This window comes from Cebus imitator, unplaced genomic scaffold (assembly GCF_001604975.1).
Source record: "Cebus imitator isolate Cc_AM_T3 unplaced genomic scaffold, Cebus_imitator-1.0 Scaffold71, whole genome shotgun sequence".
Lineage (NCBI taxonomy): Eukaryota > Metazoa > Chordata > Mammalia > Primates > Cebidae > Cebus > Cebus imitator.
The window spans coordinates 3,900,058-3,914,958 of NW_016107386.1; the positions used below are offsets into that span (position 1 = coordinate 3,900,058).

The 14,901-nt window shown below is 39.2% G+C and overlaps 2 protein-coding genes across 6 annotated transcripts in view; both read left to right on the forward strand.

The window, feature by feature from the left end:
- CHUK (component of inhibitor of nuclear factor kappa B kinase complex) overlaps positions 1 to 6,705 on the forward strand; it is a 41,291-nt gene extending 34,586 nt beyond the window's left edge. Inside the window, exons 17-22 of one of the 3 annotated variants that reach the window (XM_017531270.2) lie at positions 543 to 639; positions 933 to 1,080; positions 1,632 to 1,765; positions 4,068 to 4,170; positions 5,390 to 5,455; positions 6,407 to 6,705. In XM_017531270.2, coding sequence (XP_017386759.1) covers positions 543 to 639; positions 933 to 1,080; positions 1,632 to 1,765; positions 4,068 to 4,170; positions 5,390 to 5,419 — 512 coding nt within the window. In that variant the 3' untranslated portion in view covers positions 5,420 to 5,455; positions 6,407 to 6,705. Of the gene's footprint in view, positions 1 to 542; positions 640 to 932; positions 1,081 to 1,631; positions 1,766 to 2,360; positions 2,587 to 4,067; positions 4,171 to 5,389 lie in introns of those variants that run through there. The other 2 variants (XR_005200790.1, XM_017531269.2) reach the window with 2 other exon arrangements.
- Positions 6,706 to 9,046: 2,341 nt separating this feature from the next.
- ERLIN1 (ER lipid raft associated 1) overlaps positions 9,047 to 14,901 on the forward strand; it is a 37,762-nt gene continuing 31,907 nt past the window's right edge. Inside the window, exons 1-3 of one of the 3 annotated variants that reach the window (XM_017531275.2) lie at positions 9,047 to 9,153; positions 9,483 to 9,606; positions 11,314 to 11,395. In XM_017531275.2, the coding sequence (XP_017386764.1) occupies positions 9,494 to 9,606; positions 11,314 to 11,395 (195 nt within the window). In that variant the 5' untranslated portion in view covers positions 9,047 to 9,153; positions 9,483 to 9,493. Of the gene's footprint in view, positions 9,322 to 9,482; positions 9,607 to 11,313; positions 11,396 to 14,901 lie in introns of all 3 variants that reach the window. The other 2 variants (XM_037739537.1, XM_037739538.1) reach the window with 2 other exon arrangements.

Consider the following 14,901-nt stretch of genomic DNA (forward strand, 5'->3'; position numbering starts at 1 on the left):
GGAACTTTCAGGATGTCTACAGGTGCCCTTACTGGTGTATCAGATTTGGTTTCAGTGAGTTTTTTTCAAAGTTTTTATGGGCTGTAAACAGACGGATAAACATGAAATTCCAAGCAACCTAGTTCAAGGGCCTCCTTTCTTTAGGCAATGAAAGTTTGATGAATTGTCCTACTGTTTGTAAATATGTGGTCAGTCATCCAGGAAAAATAGTTCTCTTGGCCAGAGGCTGCATTTGTGTCTAGGGCTTGGGTTAGTATGCGTTAAAGACAGCCAAGACTATTCTTCTCAAGCACAGGCAACTAAGGTCTCTTACTGATAAATTTGTATATACATTATACACATACAAACGTTATTTTTTATATATGACTAGAATTTATTTACAGGTAATCTTTAAATATTTTATCTTAACCCAATTTTTAATTTAAATGGAGATGTTTATTAAAATTAGTTTCACAGTTTCATGGATTTTTGAGGAATTTTTTGTTTGGAGGCGGATATGTTACAGAAGAAAGGTTATATCCACTGACTGATGTCTTTTATAGATCACTCCTATAGTGACAGCACAGAGATGGTGAAAATCATTGTGCACACTGTACAGAGTCAGGACCGTGTGCTCAAGGAGCTGTTTGGTCATTTGAGGTAGGAAAATTGCTTCATTTCCTACTGAAAAACCAGGATATATTTACCTTGTTCCTCTCAAAGTACAAAAGCCCTATTTGGTAAAGTATACTTACCCAGGAAGAATTCTGAGAGTACCTTGGGTAGCTTGGCCATAGCTATGTGCATTTATATGGCCTTTTGTATGCAGTACTTTGGAGATCAGTTGTTAAATCTGATGCTGATTGTGGTTCATTTCCTCAGCTGGGTTTTGGGAATATGGTATACAACCATGGGATATGTGTAAGTATCTGACACTGATTTAATCTCTTCAGCAAGTTGTTGGGCTGTAAGCAGAAGATTATTGATCTACTCCCTAAGGTGGAAGTGGCCCTCAGTAACATCAAAGAAGCTGACAATACTGTCATGTTCATGCAGGGAAAAAGGCAGAAAGAAATATGGCATCTCCTTAAAATTGCCTGTGTAAGTATTTATTAATGAATTATTTAATGTGACATTCAGTTGCTATTGCAACTGCAACGGGGATTTTTTATCAGCATGAGGTGGGCCCTCTTGAAGACATGTGTATTTTGTGTTGGGATGAAGTCCATGTTCCTTGCTTGGTGTCCAAACTAGCAATTGAGATGCAGGACTTCATTATCATCTCTCCTTTCCAGTTTCTTTGTTGTTATACTCTTAGCCCTTGACCACTGTGGTATTCCAACTCAACTTGCAGATAGATGTACCTGACTAGATAATGAAACTGACCATCTATGCAACTGGGTTTTTTTCTTTTCTTCAACTAAAATGGTATAAGAAAAGTGGATACATTTGGTTTTAGTCAGTGAAGAAAGGGGCCAACGAGAGGTTACCAATGGTCTGTAAAAGTGGGAATAGTTTTGTACTGAAATACCCTGGTTGTGCTTTATGTAGTAATGGAAATGAAAGCCTTAGGAATATGGTAAGAAATTGTGTGAACCAACAGAGATGCCTGCCTGTAATCTTTTGATGTTTTTTTTTTCCTTTTCCTTCAGACACAGAGTTCTGCCCGGTCCCTTGTGGGATCCAGTCTAGAAGGTGCAGTAACCCCTCAGACATCAGCATGGCTGCCCCCAACTTCTACAGAACAGAATCATTCTTTGTCATGTGTGGTAACTCCTCAAGATGGGTGGGTTCACTTTGTAACAATAGATAGCTGTGTTTTCATAGCAGTGTATAGGAATGAGGCAATAGTTATTAAAGTAGTCTTTGTGTGTTCAGACCAGGGTTGAGTCTTGACTATCCATTTCTGATAATCTTAGGCAACTTATGTGACTTTTTTGATGTCCATGTTTCCTCACCTGTAAAACAGGAATGTCTCATAGAACTGCTGTAGAAATTCGATTAGACAATGTATATAAAGTGCTTGTGAATTAAATATTCTGCAAATGTTGCTTATTATTAGCTCAATCCAAGTTCTAAGTCCTTTCTCTTACTGGCTTATTACTTTCTTTTACTCAAACCTTACTCTTTCATTAACATTTATCTCTATGAGAAAGTATGCTATCATTTTGCATGTATCATTTTGCAAATATCATTTATCATATTACTCTTCTAATAAATTTTTGAGTTCTATTTTATAACTTTGTATTTCTAACATAAGACTTTCTTTCAGTGCTTTAAGTCAGTTTTACAAGTAAGAACTCAAATTCCAAGCCCTATATTTTATTAATTCCTACTCTTGCTAAAAGCTGAATGACTATCCATTTCTGTTATTTTCTCAGCATAAGATGGGCCGTATCCAAAGCCAGTGACTCTTTGCTAGCTTGTGTATTGTCGCTTTTCTCACAACTCATGGAGGCCTCTACAGCACCAGCATTTCCTCGAAGCTCTGCCCATAATTAGTTTTGCAGAAGTGCAGCCATGTTACATCACTGCTCAGGAGTTGCACATTCTGTACTCTGCTTTTATGAGAGAAAAGCACATGGCAGGAAGGCAAGCTGATATCAGGTATTTTATTTTTTTAAAGAAAGCAAGTTCCAGGGTATATCTTGGGGTCATTATACATGTGGCCCAATGCAGTACATCTACAACTGTAGCATAGGCTATTGAATATATAGACTTTATAAAATATTCCAGTAATCAGAGTTGAAGGAAGTAAAATTTAATATTTTACTTACTTTTTTGCCTTTATTAAAGACATTTAGGTTTTTTAGTGGATGCTAATATTTGCAGACGTCACCATAATACAGGTAATTTCCAATTTGAGGTGTTTTCTGACAGTCTGTCAGAAAAGTATATCTGACAGATATTTTCAATGTATTTTTCTAGAAGGGATACGTTATATTTTATTTTAATTTTTTGAGATGGAGTTTTGATCTGTCACCCAGGCTAGAGTGCAGTGGCACAGTTTTGGCTCATTGCAACCTCCGCCTCCCAGGTTCAAGCAATTCTCCTGACTCAGCTTCCTGAGTAGCTGGGATTACAGGTGTGTGCCACCATACCCAGCTAATTTTTGTATTTTGATAAAGACAGGGTTTCACCGTGTTGGTCTGGCTGGTCTTGAAATCCTGACCTCAAGTAATCCACCCACTTCAGCCTCCCAAAGTGTTGGGATTACAGGCGTGAGCCACCACATCCGGCTGGAATACATTGAAAAGGAAAATTGATTTCAATCATAATGTGCCTATGGTACCTAACTACTAATGATTGGGAACTGTTTGACCACAATTTTTCCATCTGTTGGATGAGAGCTGAATCCGAATTTCATTCTAAACTAATAGTGGCTATCATCCATGACCTAAAACGGACTCTTAGGGTATTGAGGGTTGGCAAGGGGAGAAGATAGAGGCATTACGGAAGAAGAAAGCACGAAGGTAGAAACCAGAATCAGGATTGTCTTCAAATATGAACTTCTGGGGACACCCATTTGGTTCTGGGTAGCTCCCCCACTACACTATTTTCTTTTGCTGTCCTCAGGAATTAGCTTGCTTGTTTTGTTTCATTGCTATTATCTGTAGTTTTCAATAAGTTTTTCACTTTCTGTGATCTCTACAGAACAGATTGTACTTTTTTCCCCTACATTTGTGTCTGTGAAGTAAGCATGCTGGTGTTTTTACTACTTTTAAAGAAAGAAATACTTAGAAACAAAAAGAGGTATTTCATCTGTCTTTGCCACAAGGATTGTTTTCCTCCTTAGTTAACATTTTCAGGGGAAAAATAAGTGGCACATAAGTGCCTCTTATGTTTCAGAGGAAAGTCAGATTGGATTTCTTATCATTAGAGTTAGGTGGAGGCAGAGGCAGCAGCTTGGTGTAAACAGGATTCTGCCTCTGTAGGGAGGGATGAGGAAACTAAAGACTACAGGAGTCAACTGCATTGGAGTCCTGGGTTCAGGAAGGGTAGTGATCATGCTGACCAAGAAGACTAGAGTAGAGGAAATTCATATGCTCTTGCTGAATTTGAAAAGGCTTTGTTCTTTCATCTCACAGGGAGACTTCAGCACAAATGATAGAAGAAAATTTGAACTGCCTTGACCTTTTAAGCACTATTATTCATGAGGCAAATGAGGAAGAACAGGGCAGTAGTATGATGGTAAGTTTTGTGTGGATATGGGTGCCTGTTTTAGCTATGTTGGGTGCAAAAGGTTTAACTTTCCTTGCTAGCTGTATCTGGCATTTGGGATGCATGTGGGAAATAGAAGAACTCAGAGGAAAGAGCATTTGAACAATATCCTCAACCTTAAATCTCTATCTGCTGTTACTCAAGGATATACTAGGATTATGTCCTCAGTTATCTTCCATAATAACATTTTTGGTCAAATTAAATGAATGGTAAGCTTTCTTCACAATGTAACCACTGAAATTGAATGGTTTGTACTGTACTTTTTTGCTTCAGCAATCAATTTTCTCCATTAAGATGGGACTTGTACTTTAATTCAGATATGGTACCTCCCAAATGGAAAATAAATTATGTTAATATAGTTGTAATAATAAAAGTGTGTATTAAGATTTGGTTACTATGAACTACTGATTTGTTAAAACTTGGAGAAATTACAATAAAATGTTTACTGAATCAATTTTTGCTGCATTTAGTCTTAATGTCAGTTCTGTATATTTCCTCTTTGATTAAGAAAAATAGCAGTGGCCAGGCATGGTGGCTCATGCCTGTAATCCTAGCACTTTGGGAGGCCAACGCAGGTGGATTGCTTGAGCCCAGGAGCTTGAGACCAGCCTGGCCAACGTGGTAAAACCCTGTCTTTACAAAAAATAAAAAATTGGTCAGGTGTGGTGGCACACACCTGTAGTCCCAGCTACTTGGGAGGCTGAGGCAGAGGATCGCTTGAGTCCAAGAGTTTCAGGCTGCACTCCAGGCTTGGTGACAGAGTAAGACCCTGTCTCAAAAAAAAGAATAATGACGGCCAAGCATGGTGACATGCACCTGTAGTCCTAGTTACTAGGGAGGCTGGGACAGAAGGATTGCATGAGCCCAGGAATTCAAGGCTGTAGTGCATTATAACTGGACTTGTGAATAGCTACTGCACTCCAGCTTGGCAATATAGCAAGACCCTGCTCTCTTAAAAAAAAAAAAAAAAAAAAAGAAAAGAAAAGAAAAAAATAATTGTTTGCTTCAAATGTTTATGAAAAAAACTGAAATGTTTTCTTTAAGTTAGGAAATAAGGTGTAAATGAAATGATTTTTCAATTTTTGATTATAAAATGTCCAAACATACATAAAACTTGCAAAAATGAACACCTATATACTTATCACTTATAGTCAACATCTAAGTGTAACTTTTTCCTGCCTGGTTTTAGAGTCTTGATTGGAGTTGGTTAACAGAATGACTTGTCACTTCTTCACTGTCCCCAAACCTATGGAAGTTGTCATTATACATGTTGGAAATGTGTTTTTCCTGCATGAAACCATTCTTCAGACATCAGTCAAAGGAAGAAATGGCTTTGGACAGAAACTACATTTCTACTATGATCAGAAGAACATGATTTTACAACTAGAACATTTTTGAGTAATTCAAGCCTCTAAACAGATAGGAATTTATTTTTAAAAAATCAGTAGACTTGTTTTAATACCACAGCTATTCAGGAACATCATCATGACACATTTGTCTTTAATCTTGGTAAAACATGACTTATTTAACTGTAAAAATACCTTCTATGTATTAGTTTTAACTTTTAACTTTTGGGCGTAAGGCCAAATGTAATTTTGTATACAGGGAAGAAAACTTCAACTAATAGGCATTTTAAATAAAAGTTGTCTACCTGTGTTTTTTCTAAAAAGGCTGCTCACAAGTAAAGTTACATTTCTTGAAGAATAAATTCTACCTCCTTGTGTTGCATTCAACAGGTGCTCTTCCTGGCATCATAAGGAGTTGGTGTAATCATTTTAAATTCTACAGAAAATTTAACAGTATCCCCTTCTCACCAAAGGGAGTGTGTATCTGCTCCTAATGGTAGTTGGCTTTCATAAATCATGTTGTTATGTGTATATGTATTTAAGATGTACATTTAATATCAAAGAGAAGATGCCTGTTAATTTATAATGTATTTGAAAGCTACATGTTTTTTCATTTGTAAAAATTAATTATTTGTTTAAACAATCTTTTATGTCTTGTTATACAAATTTATAAAGGTCTGCACTCCTTTATCTGTAACTGTAATTCCAAAATCGAAAAAGCTCTGAAAACAAGGTTTCCATAAGCTTGGTGACAAAACTCATTTTCTTGCAATCTACTCTGAACTGACCTTGAATCTTTTTATCCCATTTAGTTAACAGAATGACTTGTCAATTGTTCATTGTCCCCGAACCTATGGAAGTTGTTGCTATACATGTTGGAAATGTGTTTTTTTGCTGCTTGATGATTTGTTGGGGAGTGTGCTGCCAGTCTCTGATGAGGGCTGGTTAATGTAGTATGGTATACGCACAAAATTACCTTTCTAAAATCTAAAACTTCATAATTCTGAAACATCTTGCCCCAAGGGTTTCAGATAAAGGACTGTGGACCTCTATCATCTGTTAAGTAATTTGGAAGATATTGTTTGTCTCAAAAAATGTGAAATGCTTTTATATTCTAACAGTTTTTCACCACTTTGTGTATTAAATGGTTTTTAAATTACTTTTTGGATCTCTATTCCTTATAAAAATCAAATTATAATAAAACAGTTAAATAATTAGAGCACAGAATAACTGTACCTTCCTTAGGAATAACAAGACTTACAGTAAAGGCAGTACTGGGCAACTTCTTTAATAGTGTTTTCCTCTGAGATGTCCTATCACCACTATCTACATCTAAAAAACATGCTCGTATCTTGCCCAATAAACTGATGTCAGAGTCCCACCATCCCCATTTTTGCTAGTGGTATCATTTTTCTAGTCAACCAAATTTTTTAGTCGTCAGATACCACTGTTCGTCAGCTGCTGTAATAGGCAGTCTCTCTCGTTTCCCTAGTTTTAGAAGATGCTAATAATAAACGCTTCTTGGATAACTGTTATTTGGAGGATATTAAGCTAGATGGCAAGATCAGAAACAACATAGGCAGTACAGTAAAAGTGCTCATCTGGGAGTCTAAACATTACAAGCCATCTAAGCATTGCAATTATTAAGGATTTTTTTCAATGATCATGCATTTTCATTTTTTTTCTTTTTTTTCCACATAATAAATCATGCCTTTGTAATGAAGTGGTCATGCATTTTCTAAATATTTTAATATTGGTAAAGGATTTGCTATAGGATGGGGGCTGCTGATAGTGTGGGGCTGGGGTTATGTCAGGGCAGCCTGATCTATATAATTTGGGCAGATGGTGTGAGTCAGAACAGACTATCATAGTGGGATCACTAAACTTGCTTTTGATGCATGAGTTGGACCACTAATTTTTTGTTGGGTAACAACTTTTCAGAGGGGAATGGCAGTTGTGAATTGTATACATTTCATTCTTTAAGCAAGATTATGAAAAACTAAGAATGTCTACAGAAAACAGGGTATAAAGCAAGTTATTTTCCATTCTTTTTGCTTTTTGGAAGTTAAAATAGTTAAGCTCTGCAAATACCATTCATCTGGAACACATAAGGTCCCAGACATTCCTAGGTAATAAAAATCGAATGAGACAGGTAAGTGTACTTATTGAAGGGTGTGGGTGGAGTGGTCTGGGAAGGCTTGCTTTAATGAAGACGAATTGATTTCTCTTTACCTCTTCTCATTTCCACTATTAAGTAACCTTAGGCCTGCAGTTTCCTAACTACCTGGCTCCCTTGCCCATAGTCTGTCTCCACTTTCAGCCGTTTTGTAGATTCATTGGCCCTAAAGCACTGCTTTCCCATATTTCCCTACGCAAGAGTGCAGGGGTCCCCAAGCCCTGGGCCGCGGGACCAGTACCATACAGTGACCTGCTAGGAACCTAGCCAGACAGCAAGAGGTGAGCAGCGGTCGAGCGAATATTATCGCTTGAGCTCTGCCTGCTGTCAGATTAGCCCATGGCATCAGATTCTCATAAAATGCGCGAACCCTATTGTGAACTGCGCATGCGAGGGTTGCGGTCTCCCTGTGAGAATCTTAACTAATGCCTGATACTCTGAAGTGGAACAGTTTCATCCCGAAACGCTTTCCACCCAACCCCCCCGCCCCCGCCACAAACCCACCCGTCCGTTAGGTTAGAGGACTTTCCAACCCTAATCTACCTTGTCCAGTTATGGTTCCACCTCCAGCCTTTCAAGGCTTACACCATTAATGCCCTTAATTTCTCTTGTATTCATCTATCTCCCACCTATACCTTTTTCCTTGCCTTTTTTATTTTTGGCAATATGTGCACATGGTTTAGAATGTAAAACGAACGAAGAATATGTAGTGACGGCTACCATAGCACTCCTTTCCATCACACAAGGCTTCAAGGAAACTGAAGTACTTACTTTAGTCTCCCTGGAGGACGGTCCTCCGCTTCCCACCCCATGTGCTTAGCAATTCTGTTACTATTGTCTGGATGGCCTTCATAAAGCCCTCACTGGACCAGAATTCTAGCACATAATAGGAACACAAGCGAGAGAATGATGCAGTTATAGTTAACATCTTTCTCTTCCTAACGTTCACAGCACTTTACTTGCAACAAGTTTGGTTGCTTCTGAAGTGCAGGATCTGTGCTGGAAGCACGTGCATGCCACACAGTGGGGCTCCGCATATACCGCAAAAGGTTAAATAAACCGAACAGCTACCGCTTGAGAGTGAGCGAGTGGGTTCTCTGCATAAGAACAAACAGACCAGTCCCTTGTCCGAAAGGCCCTTTTCTCTGCTTCGCTGCTTACTCCAGACCCCCGGCTGTCCTCTTCCGAGCAGTTAACTAGCAGTGTACAGAAAAGAAGCGACTTGCTTTCAAGGGAGCCTGCGCGGCAGTGCGGCTGGGAGAATTTTGTCCCGTGCGCTCCCCGTCTCACTAGTCGCGGATCGGGGCTACGCCTTGTGCGTCCCCGCGCAGCCGCAGTGCTGGGCGAGTGGGCGGGGCCGGCTGTTGAAGGCGGTTGGCTCGGCCCGGGAGTCTGCTGCACGTGCGGGCGGGGGCAATGCGTCACTGATCGGTAAGGCGCGGCGCGGCCGAGGGATCGGTTTTCCTCCCAAGCCTGCGGCTGGGCACCTTCTCAGTTAGTGCCTTCCGCCGGGGAGCGACCCTTGGGAGAGGGGGTGACAGGAAGCTCACCGAGCAGGGGCGGCCCTCTGGCCGCCTGGGGCGGAGAAGTTGGCAAGGGGTCAGCGGGCTCCGCCAGGAGGAAAGAATGAGGGGTCTGGGGCACTGGACTCCCCGGCTCAGGCTGCTAGAGAGCGCCAAGTTTCCGGAGGGAGAGGGTGGAAACTGGAGCGGGTGGACCTGTCACTCACGGGACTGAGGGTCCTTTTCTCCCTCTCCCAGGAGGAACGAGGATGAATATGACTCAAGCCCGGGTTCTGGTGGCTGCAGTGGTGGGGTTGGTAGTTGTCCTGCTCTACGCCTCCATCCACAAGATTGAGGAGGGCCACCTGGCTGTGTACTACAGGTGAGCTGCATGTGCAGTCAGTTCGGGCACTAGAGCAGATAAAAAGGGTACTCCCGTTAGAGTGGAGTCTGGGAAGTTGTTACCTCTGCAGCGTTCGGGGACGCACGTCCCATCTCTAGGGAAAGCACGGGGGTCGAAGAGGGCTTTTGCGGAGCACCCTCCAGGTGCTGACGGTTTTAGTGCTATGTTCGTTTTGCAGAGATTAAGTCTCCCTACAGTGAATCTATACACAGCAAATTCAATTTTATTTGTAGAAAAATGAAGAAGGAAGAAAGGAAGTAGTCATTGTACCTCTGACTGAAGACATGGATAAATTATAGTTCGTCCAACTGTACAGGCTTTAGTTTGCAGCTATAGACGGTGTACAGAAAATTTGGTTCTGTTTGTGGTTGTTCCTTAGACTTTTTCATTTAAAAGCTTCCAGTGTCTGGTTACGTCTTACAACACCGTGATGACCGTGATGGTTGTTATATCCCTGCACCTCCGGGGACATATAAGCACAACACCGATGGGCCGTCCTCCTCCCTCCTTACTGTTTCTGTTCAGGTTGGGGACGGGGGTGGGGGGGAAGCTGTTGCTTTCTTGTTGAGCCTGATTAGCTTTTCCTTCAGCCTAATTACCGCAAGTTCCTTTTGATATAGACTAGTGAGAGAGAGGCCAGTTTGTGGAGAAATTGGAATCATGGTGTATTGAAAAAGAGCGTCAACTTTTTGCTTTTTTCTTTTATCCGTCAAAACTGATATTTCTTTCAGATCTATCCAGAATCCTAGAAAAAGAACAATTTTACTGGTACATCTTAGCAGACGAACCTGTAGCATAAGAAATTACAGATCAGCCCAGATTTCCTTCCAGTTTAGCATTGTCTTTCTGATAGTAAAACCAGAGAAAAGATATTTCAACGAATGGCTCAAAGAATTAGTGATGAACCTAAAACAGTTCATCTTTTCTTGTTATTATGACTTTGCCAACGTGTTTATATTTTCAAGACAGGAAGCTAAGTTCTGTGAATTTACAAGGTGCAAAATAGGACTTCTTTGGGTTTTTTGCTCTCCAAATGCCTCCTTTTTACAATTTCCTTGTAGGGCTTGCTTTTCTAGTTCTCACATTCCAGGATTTGGTGAACAAGCCCTTATCCTATCTATTTCTATAGCCTTGCCACCCTTCATCTTTTCATGCTATTTTTGTTTGTTTGTTTTTTATATAGAAACTTTATGTTCCCAATATTTTAATTACCTTGCCGATAGATTGAAAGAATTATAAGCCTCAGAAATTTTCTCTTTACTTCAAAGTTTGTGTTGCCTTTTTCTCAACCTGGTGATTAAGTGTGTTATATATTTTGATTTTGTTTTTGTGTACAGTTAATGTAGGTACATTTACCTCTGCTAAAAGCCATTGTAATTTTTTAAACAAGTATTTCTCAGAAGGTTAAAGACCAAGGAGAATCCTTTGAACCTGAGAGCAGTGCTGGAGACCCAGAGGTAGGTTAAACTTATGAAACAAGGTGTAATATTGACAATTCAATTTCATCTTTTTGCCTTTTTAGGTGTGGAGGTATTTTAAGCAGTTGTTCATTATGAGTAATTCATATTAGTGAGGCTTTAGTAGGTCAGTAGCATGAGAAAAAGTGAGTATTTATTCTAGCACTTTAGATTTGGAAAGATAATTTCTCTTTTTATAATTTTGTCAAATTGAAACATCTTTTTGCAGGGGAGGAGCGTTACTAACTAGCCCCAGTGGACCAGGCTATCATATCATGTTGCCTTTCATTACTACGTTCAGATCTGTGCAGGTGAGTGATTCCTAGGGAAGCCCCCATACCAGATAGACAGGTATGACAGGAGTTACCACACTTGTGGGTAGAAATAGATTTCTCTATTGCTTAAGCAGGTGGTGGTATTTACTTAAATGCAGGAGTTAACGTTCAGAGTACAGTTGTTACAACACAGGTTATGATGTTTAACCACCTCACTTGTGTGAAATGAGTTAAAAGTATGAACCAGGCAACTTGGAAGACTGACTTCTGCCATCTATATCGTGGTATGTAGCAATTTTTCTGTTGCTGCTATCACAATAAAAGCAAGAATTAGGAACACAAATAGACGTAAAAACCAGTGATTATGTGGTTTAGAACAGTGTTTAGTTTCCACAGAGGCAGGCTCCTGGGCTACTGTTAACATGGAGGATCAAAATTTTTATACACAGCTTTTCTGCCTCTTTTTTTTTTTTTGCCTGGTACATTAAGCACAATTTTATGAGAACTTTAATGCATATTTTATTTTGATGACATCCCAGGATGTTTGAAATAAGTGTCTGGTCATTGAAAAGTATCTTGGCCATGGGAGACAATAAAACAAATATCTTTCAATACAACAAGACTAGGATTAGGTTGTGACCACTTTTGCAAGCCCAGTGTGATCATAAATCTTTGGATTCAGAAGTTTGTCTGCCATCTGCTGCTAATTTTTCAGGACTTACGAAAATTCTGTGTTATTTAATCCTGTAGTCTTATGTCTAGGCTTCCTGCTAAGTGAGAGTTTAATTATAAATTCTTAAATCCCCTAGGTTTTCTTCCTGTCCCCTTTTAGATGGCTTAGGGAAGGAATTGTGTCTCTTGAAGTGAAATGTATTCTTCCCCTTGTCAGACTGATTTCCATGTTTTTCCATATTTATTTTATTCGTTCTTTCCTTGGTTCATGTTGTCACTTCTTTATCTACCACTTCACTCTCCATTCCTTCTCTCCTGTCTAAATCTTGCCAGGCTTTTAAAGGCTTGTCCCAGATTCTTCCTCTTCTGATCTATAACTCTTAAAGCCTATATTGTAAATTTTGGCCATTTGCCTTGTTTTCTTTAATATTGTTGTCTTGCATTGTTTGCTAAGTTTTTTGTGTGTTTTCTTTCCAGAAAGATTTCAGATTTCTTAAAGGCAGGAGTAACACATATTTCTGGCTTTCTATTTATGGTGGGAGTTGTTAAATTGAGCTGATTTCTCAGGAAGCAATGTGGTGTAGTGAATGTGGGGACCTGGTGTTGTCACCAGTTGGTGGCGTGACTGTAAAAATTGCTTAACTGTCATAGACTTCAGTTAGTCTTCTGTGGAAGAAGGAGTTTAATTACATGATTTCATCAACAGCCCAAACAATCTATAATAATATTAGCAATGGCAGTGCTAGCCCCTTAAAAATCAAGGCTCTAAGGCTGGGCACAGTGGCCCACGCCTGTAATCCCAGCATTTTGGGAGGCCGAAGCAGGCGGATTGCTTGAGCCCAGGAGTTTGAGACTAGCTGGGCAACATGGTGAAACCCTGTCTCTCTTAAAAAAAAAAAAAAAAAAAAAAACAAGGCTTAACAAATAGATCTTGTTCAAAGTCACGTAAATCTTTCTCTGCCTTTATGATGCTTAGTATGTTAAGTCATATTGATGCGTAAATATATAAGTAAAGGAGATATAGATAACAGTAAACAGATTTTGGAGTTCAATCGTGTGTGTGTGTGTGTAAGTGTAACAAATATACAGTGTATGTGTATGTATTTAGTAATAAACTATCTCTTATAAGATAGTTTATTACTATATACAGTATCTCTTATGAGATAGTTTATTACTAAATACATACACATACACACACTGTATATAGTAAATGAAATTAGTACAGAGATTTCAGTGTAAACTAAAATACTTGCACCACAAAAAAGTTTTAAATGCTAGAGCCAGCCAGTGTGACTAAATACGAATGTTCCTTATGTGTGAAACAGTAACATTCTAGGAAAGATTTATATTAATAAAACCATATTTTAAAAGTGTTCTTGGTTGGGTGTGATGGCTCACACCTGTAATCCCAGCACTTTGGGGGGCTGTGGCAGGCAAATCACTTGAGGTCAAGAGTTCGAGACCAGCCTGGTCAACATGGTGAAACCCCGTCTCCATAAAGATACAAAAATTAACTGGGCATGGTAGTCCATGCCTGTGATCCCAGCTACTTGCGAGGCTGAGGCAGGAGAATCACTTGAACCTGGGAAGCGGAGGTTGCAGTGAGCCGAGATCGTGCCCTTACACTCCAGCCTGGGTGACAGAGCAAGGTTCTGTCTCCAAAACAAAACAAAAACAAAAACTGTTCTTAGGAGAATAAGACATAAATTTATTTTTAGGAATTTTTGGACCATATTAGAAAACAGTCCAGATAAACAAATGGTTTAACAAACTTGGCAATTGAAAGGAATGTATATAAATGTGAAGTTCCATATATGATGTAAGAAGAAAAAACAATATTTAATTACATGAAAAGCTTTAGCCTTCATAAAGTAACTGTAGATTCACTTTTTAAATAATTTTTCTATCACACTGAGAAAATAATGTTTTAAATGAAATAGTTTGTCTGTTTATCAGTCCCCTTTAGTTTACCTAGAACTGCCACTAATGTTTACCATCATTCTAATCTTTCAACCTAAGAGTTATTTTTTATTCTTCCCCTCCTAGAATTTTACATCAACCATGTATCAGATCCTTCCTCTATTTATCCCCTGGATCAACAGCTTTCAATTTCATGGCCTTTACTGAATTAATCTAAATAAAGTAATTATTTAGCCTCCCAGCTGATTTTCTTGCCTCCATATAAGATGGAGAATGAGAACTACATCACATATGAGAAAAGGAATTAGGTAAACATATTTTTGAAAGGTTCATTTTGTGACTGTATTTAAGGTGAACTAGAGGAAGCTCAAACTCCCCAGCCAGCATTCAGGCCCCCTTATCTAATGTCACCATGGCCTCTCGTCAGAATTTCGTCTTTCATCCAAATTGTCCGTTCTGCTCCAGGCAAGCCAATCTGCTTTCATTCACCTGTACACAGATTTGTCTTCAACTGTGTGAATTTCAGTTGGATATTTATTGAACTTAAGATGTTCCTCTGCCTCATCTGTTCTTATTTCTCCCACTCTAGACCTGGCTTATAAATCCTTCGCTTCAGAGAGCTTTTCAAAGTACTATTTTTTTTTTTTTTTTTACCCTTTGTAATTTGCCACTTACCAGTTCAATTTATAATGTTTTTGTTTGTTTGTTTTTGTACCTGTTAATGGATTTCGTTGTAAGATTTTCTGTCCTGTGCTGGATTGTGAACTCTTTGGAAACAGAGACTTCCTTTTTCCTTTGCTTTCTGCTTGATAAGAAGCAGTGTGTTTAGAATGCACTCATTAGGTGCTGACCTATTTGAGGCCTTAGAGTACAGCAGGAAGTAATTCATTCTGGATCTGAACAAAGGTGTGACATGGGCAAAGCAATTAAGAACCAGATTGTTGGTTCAC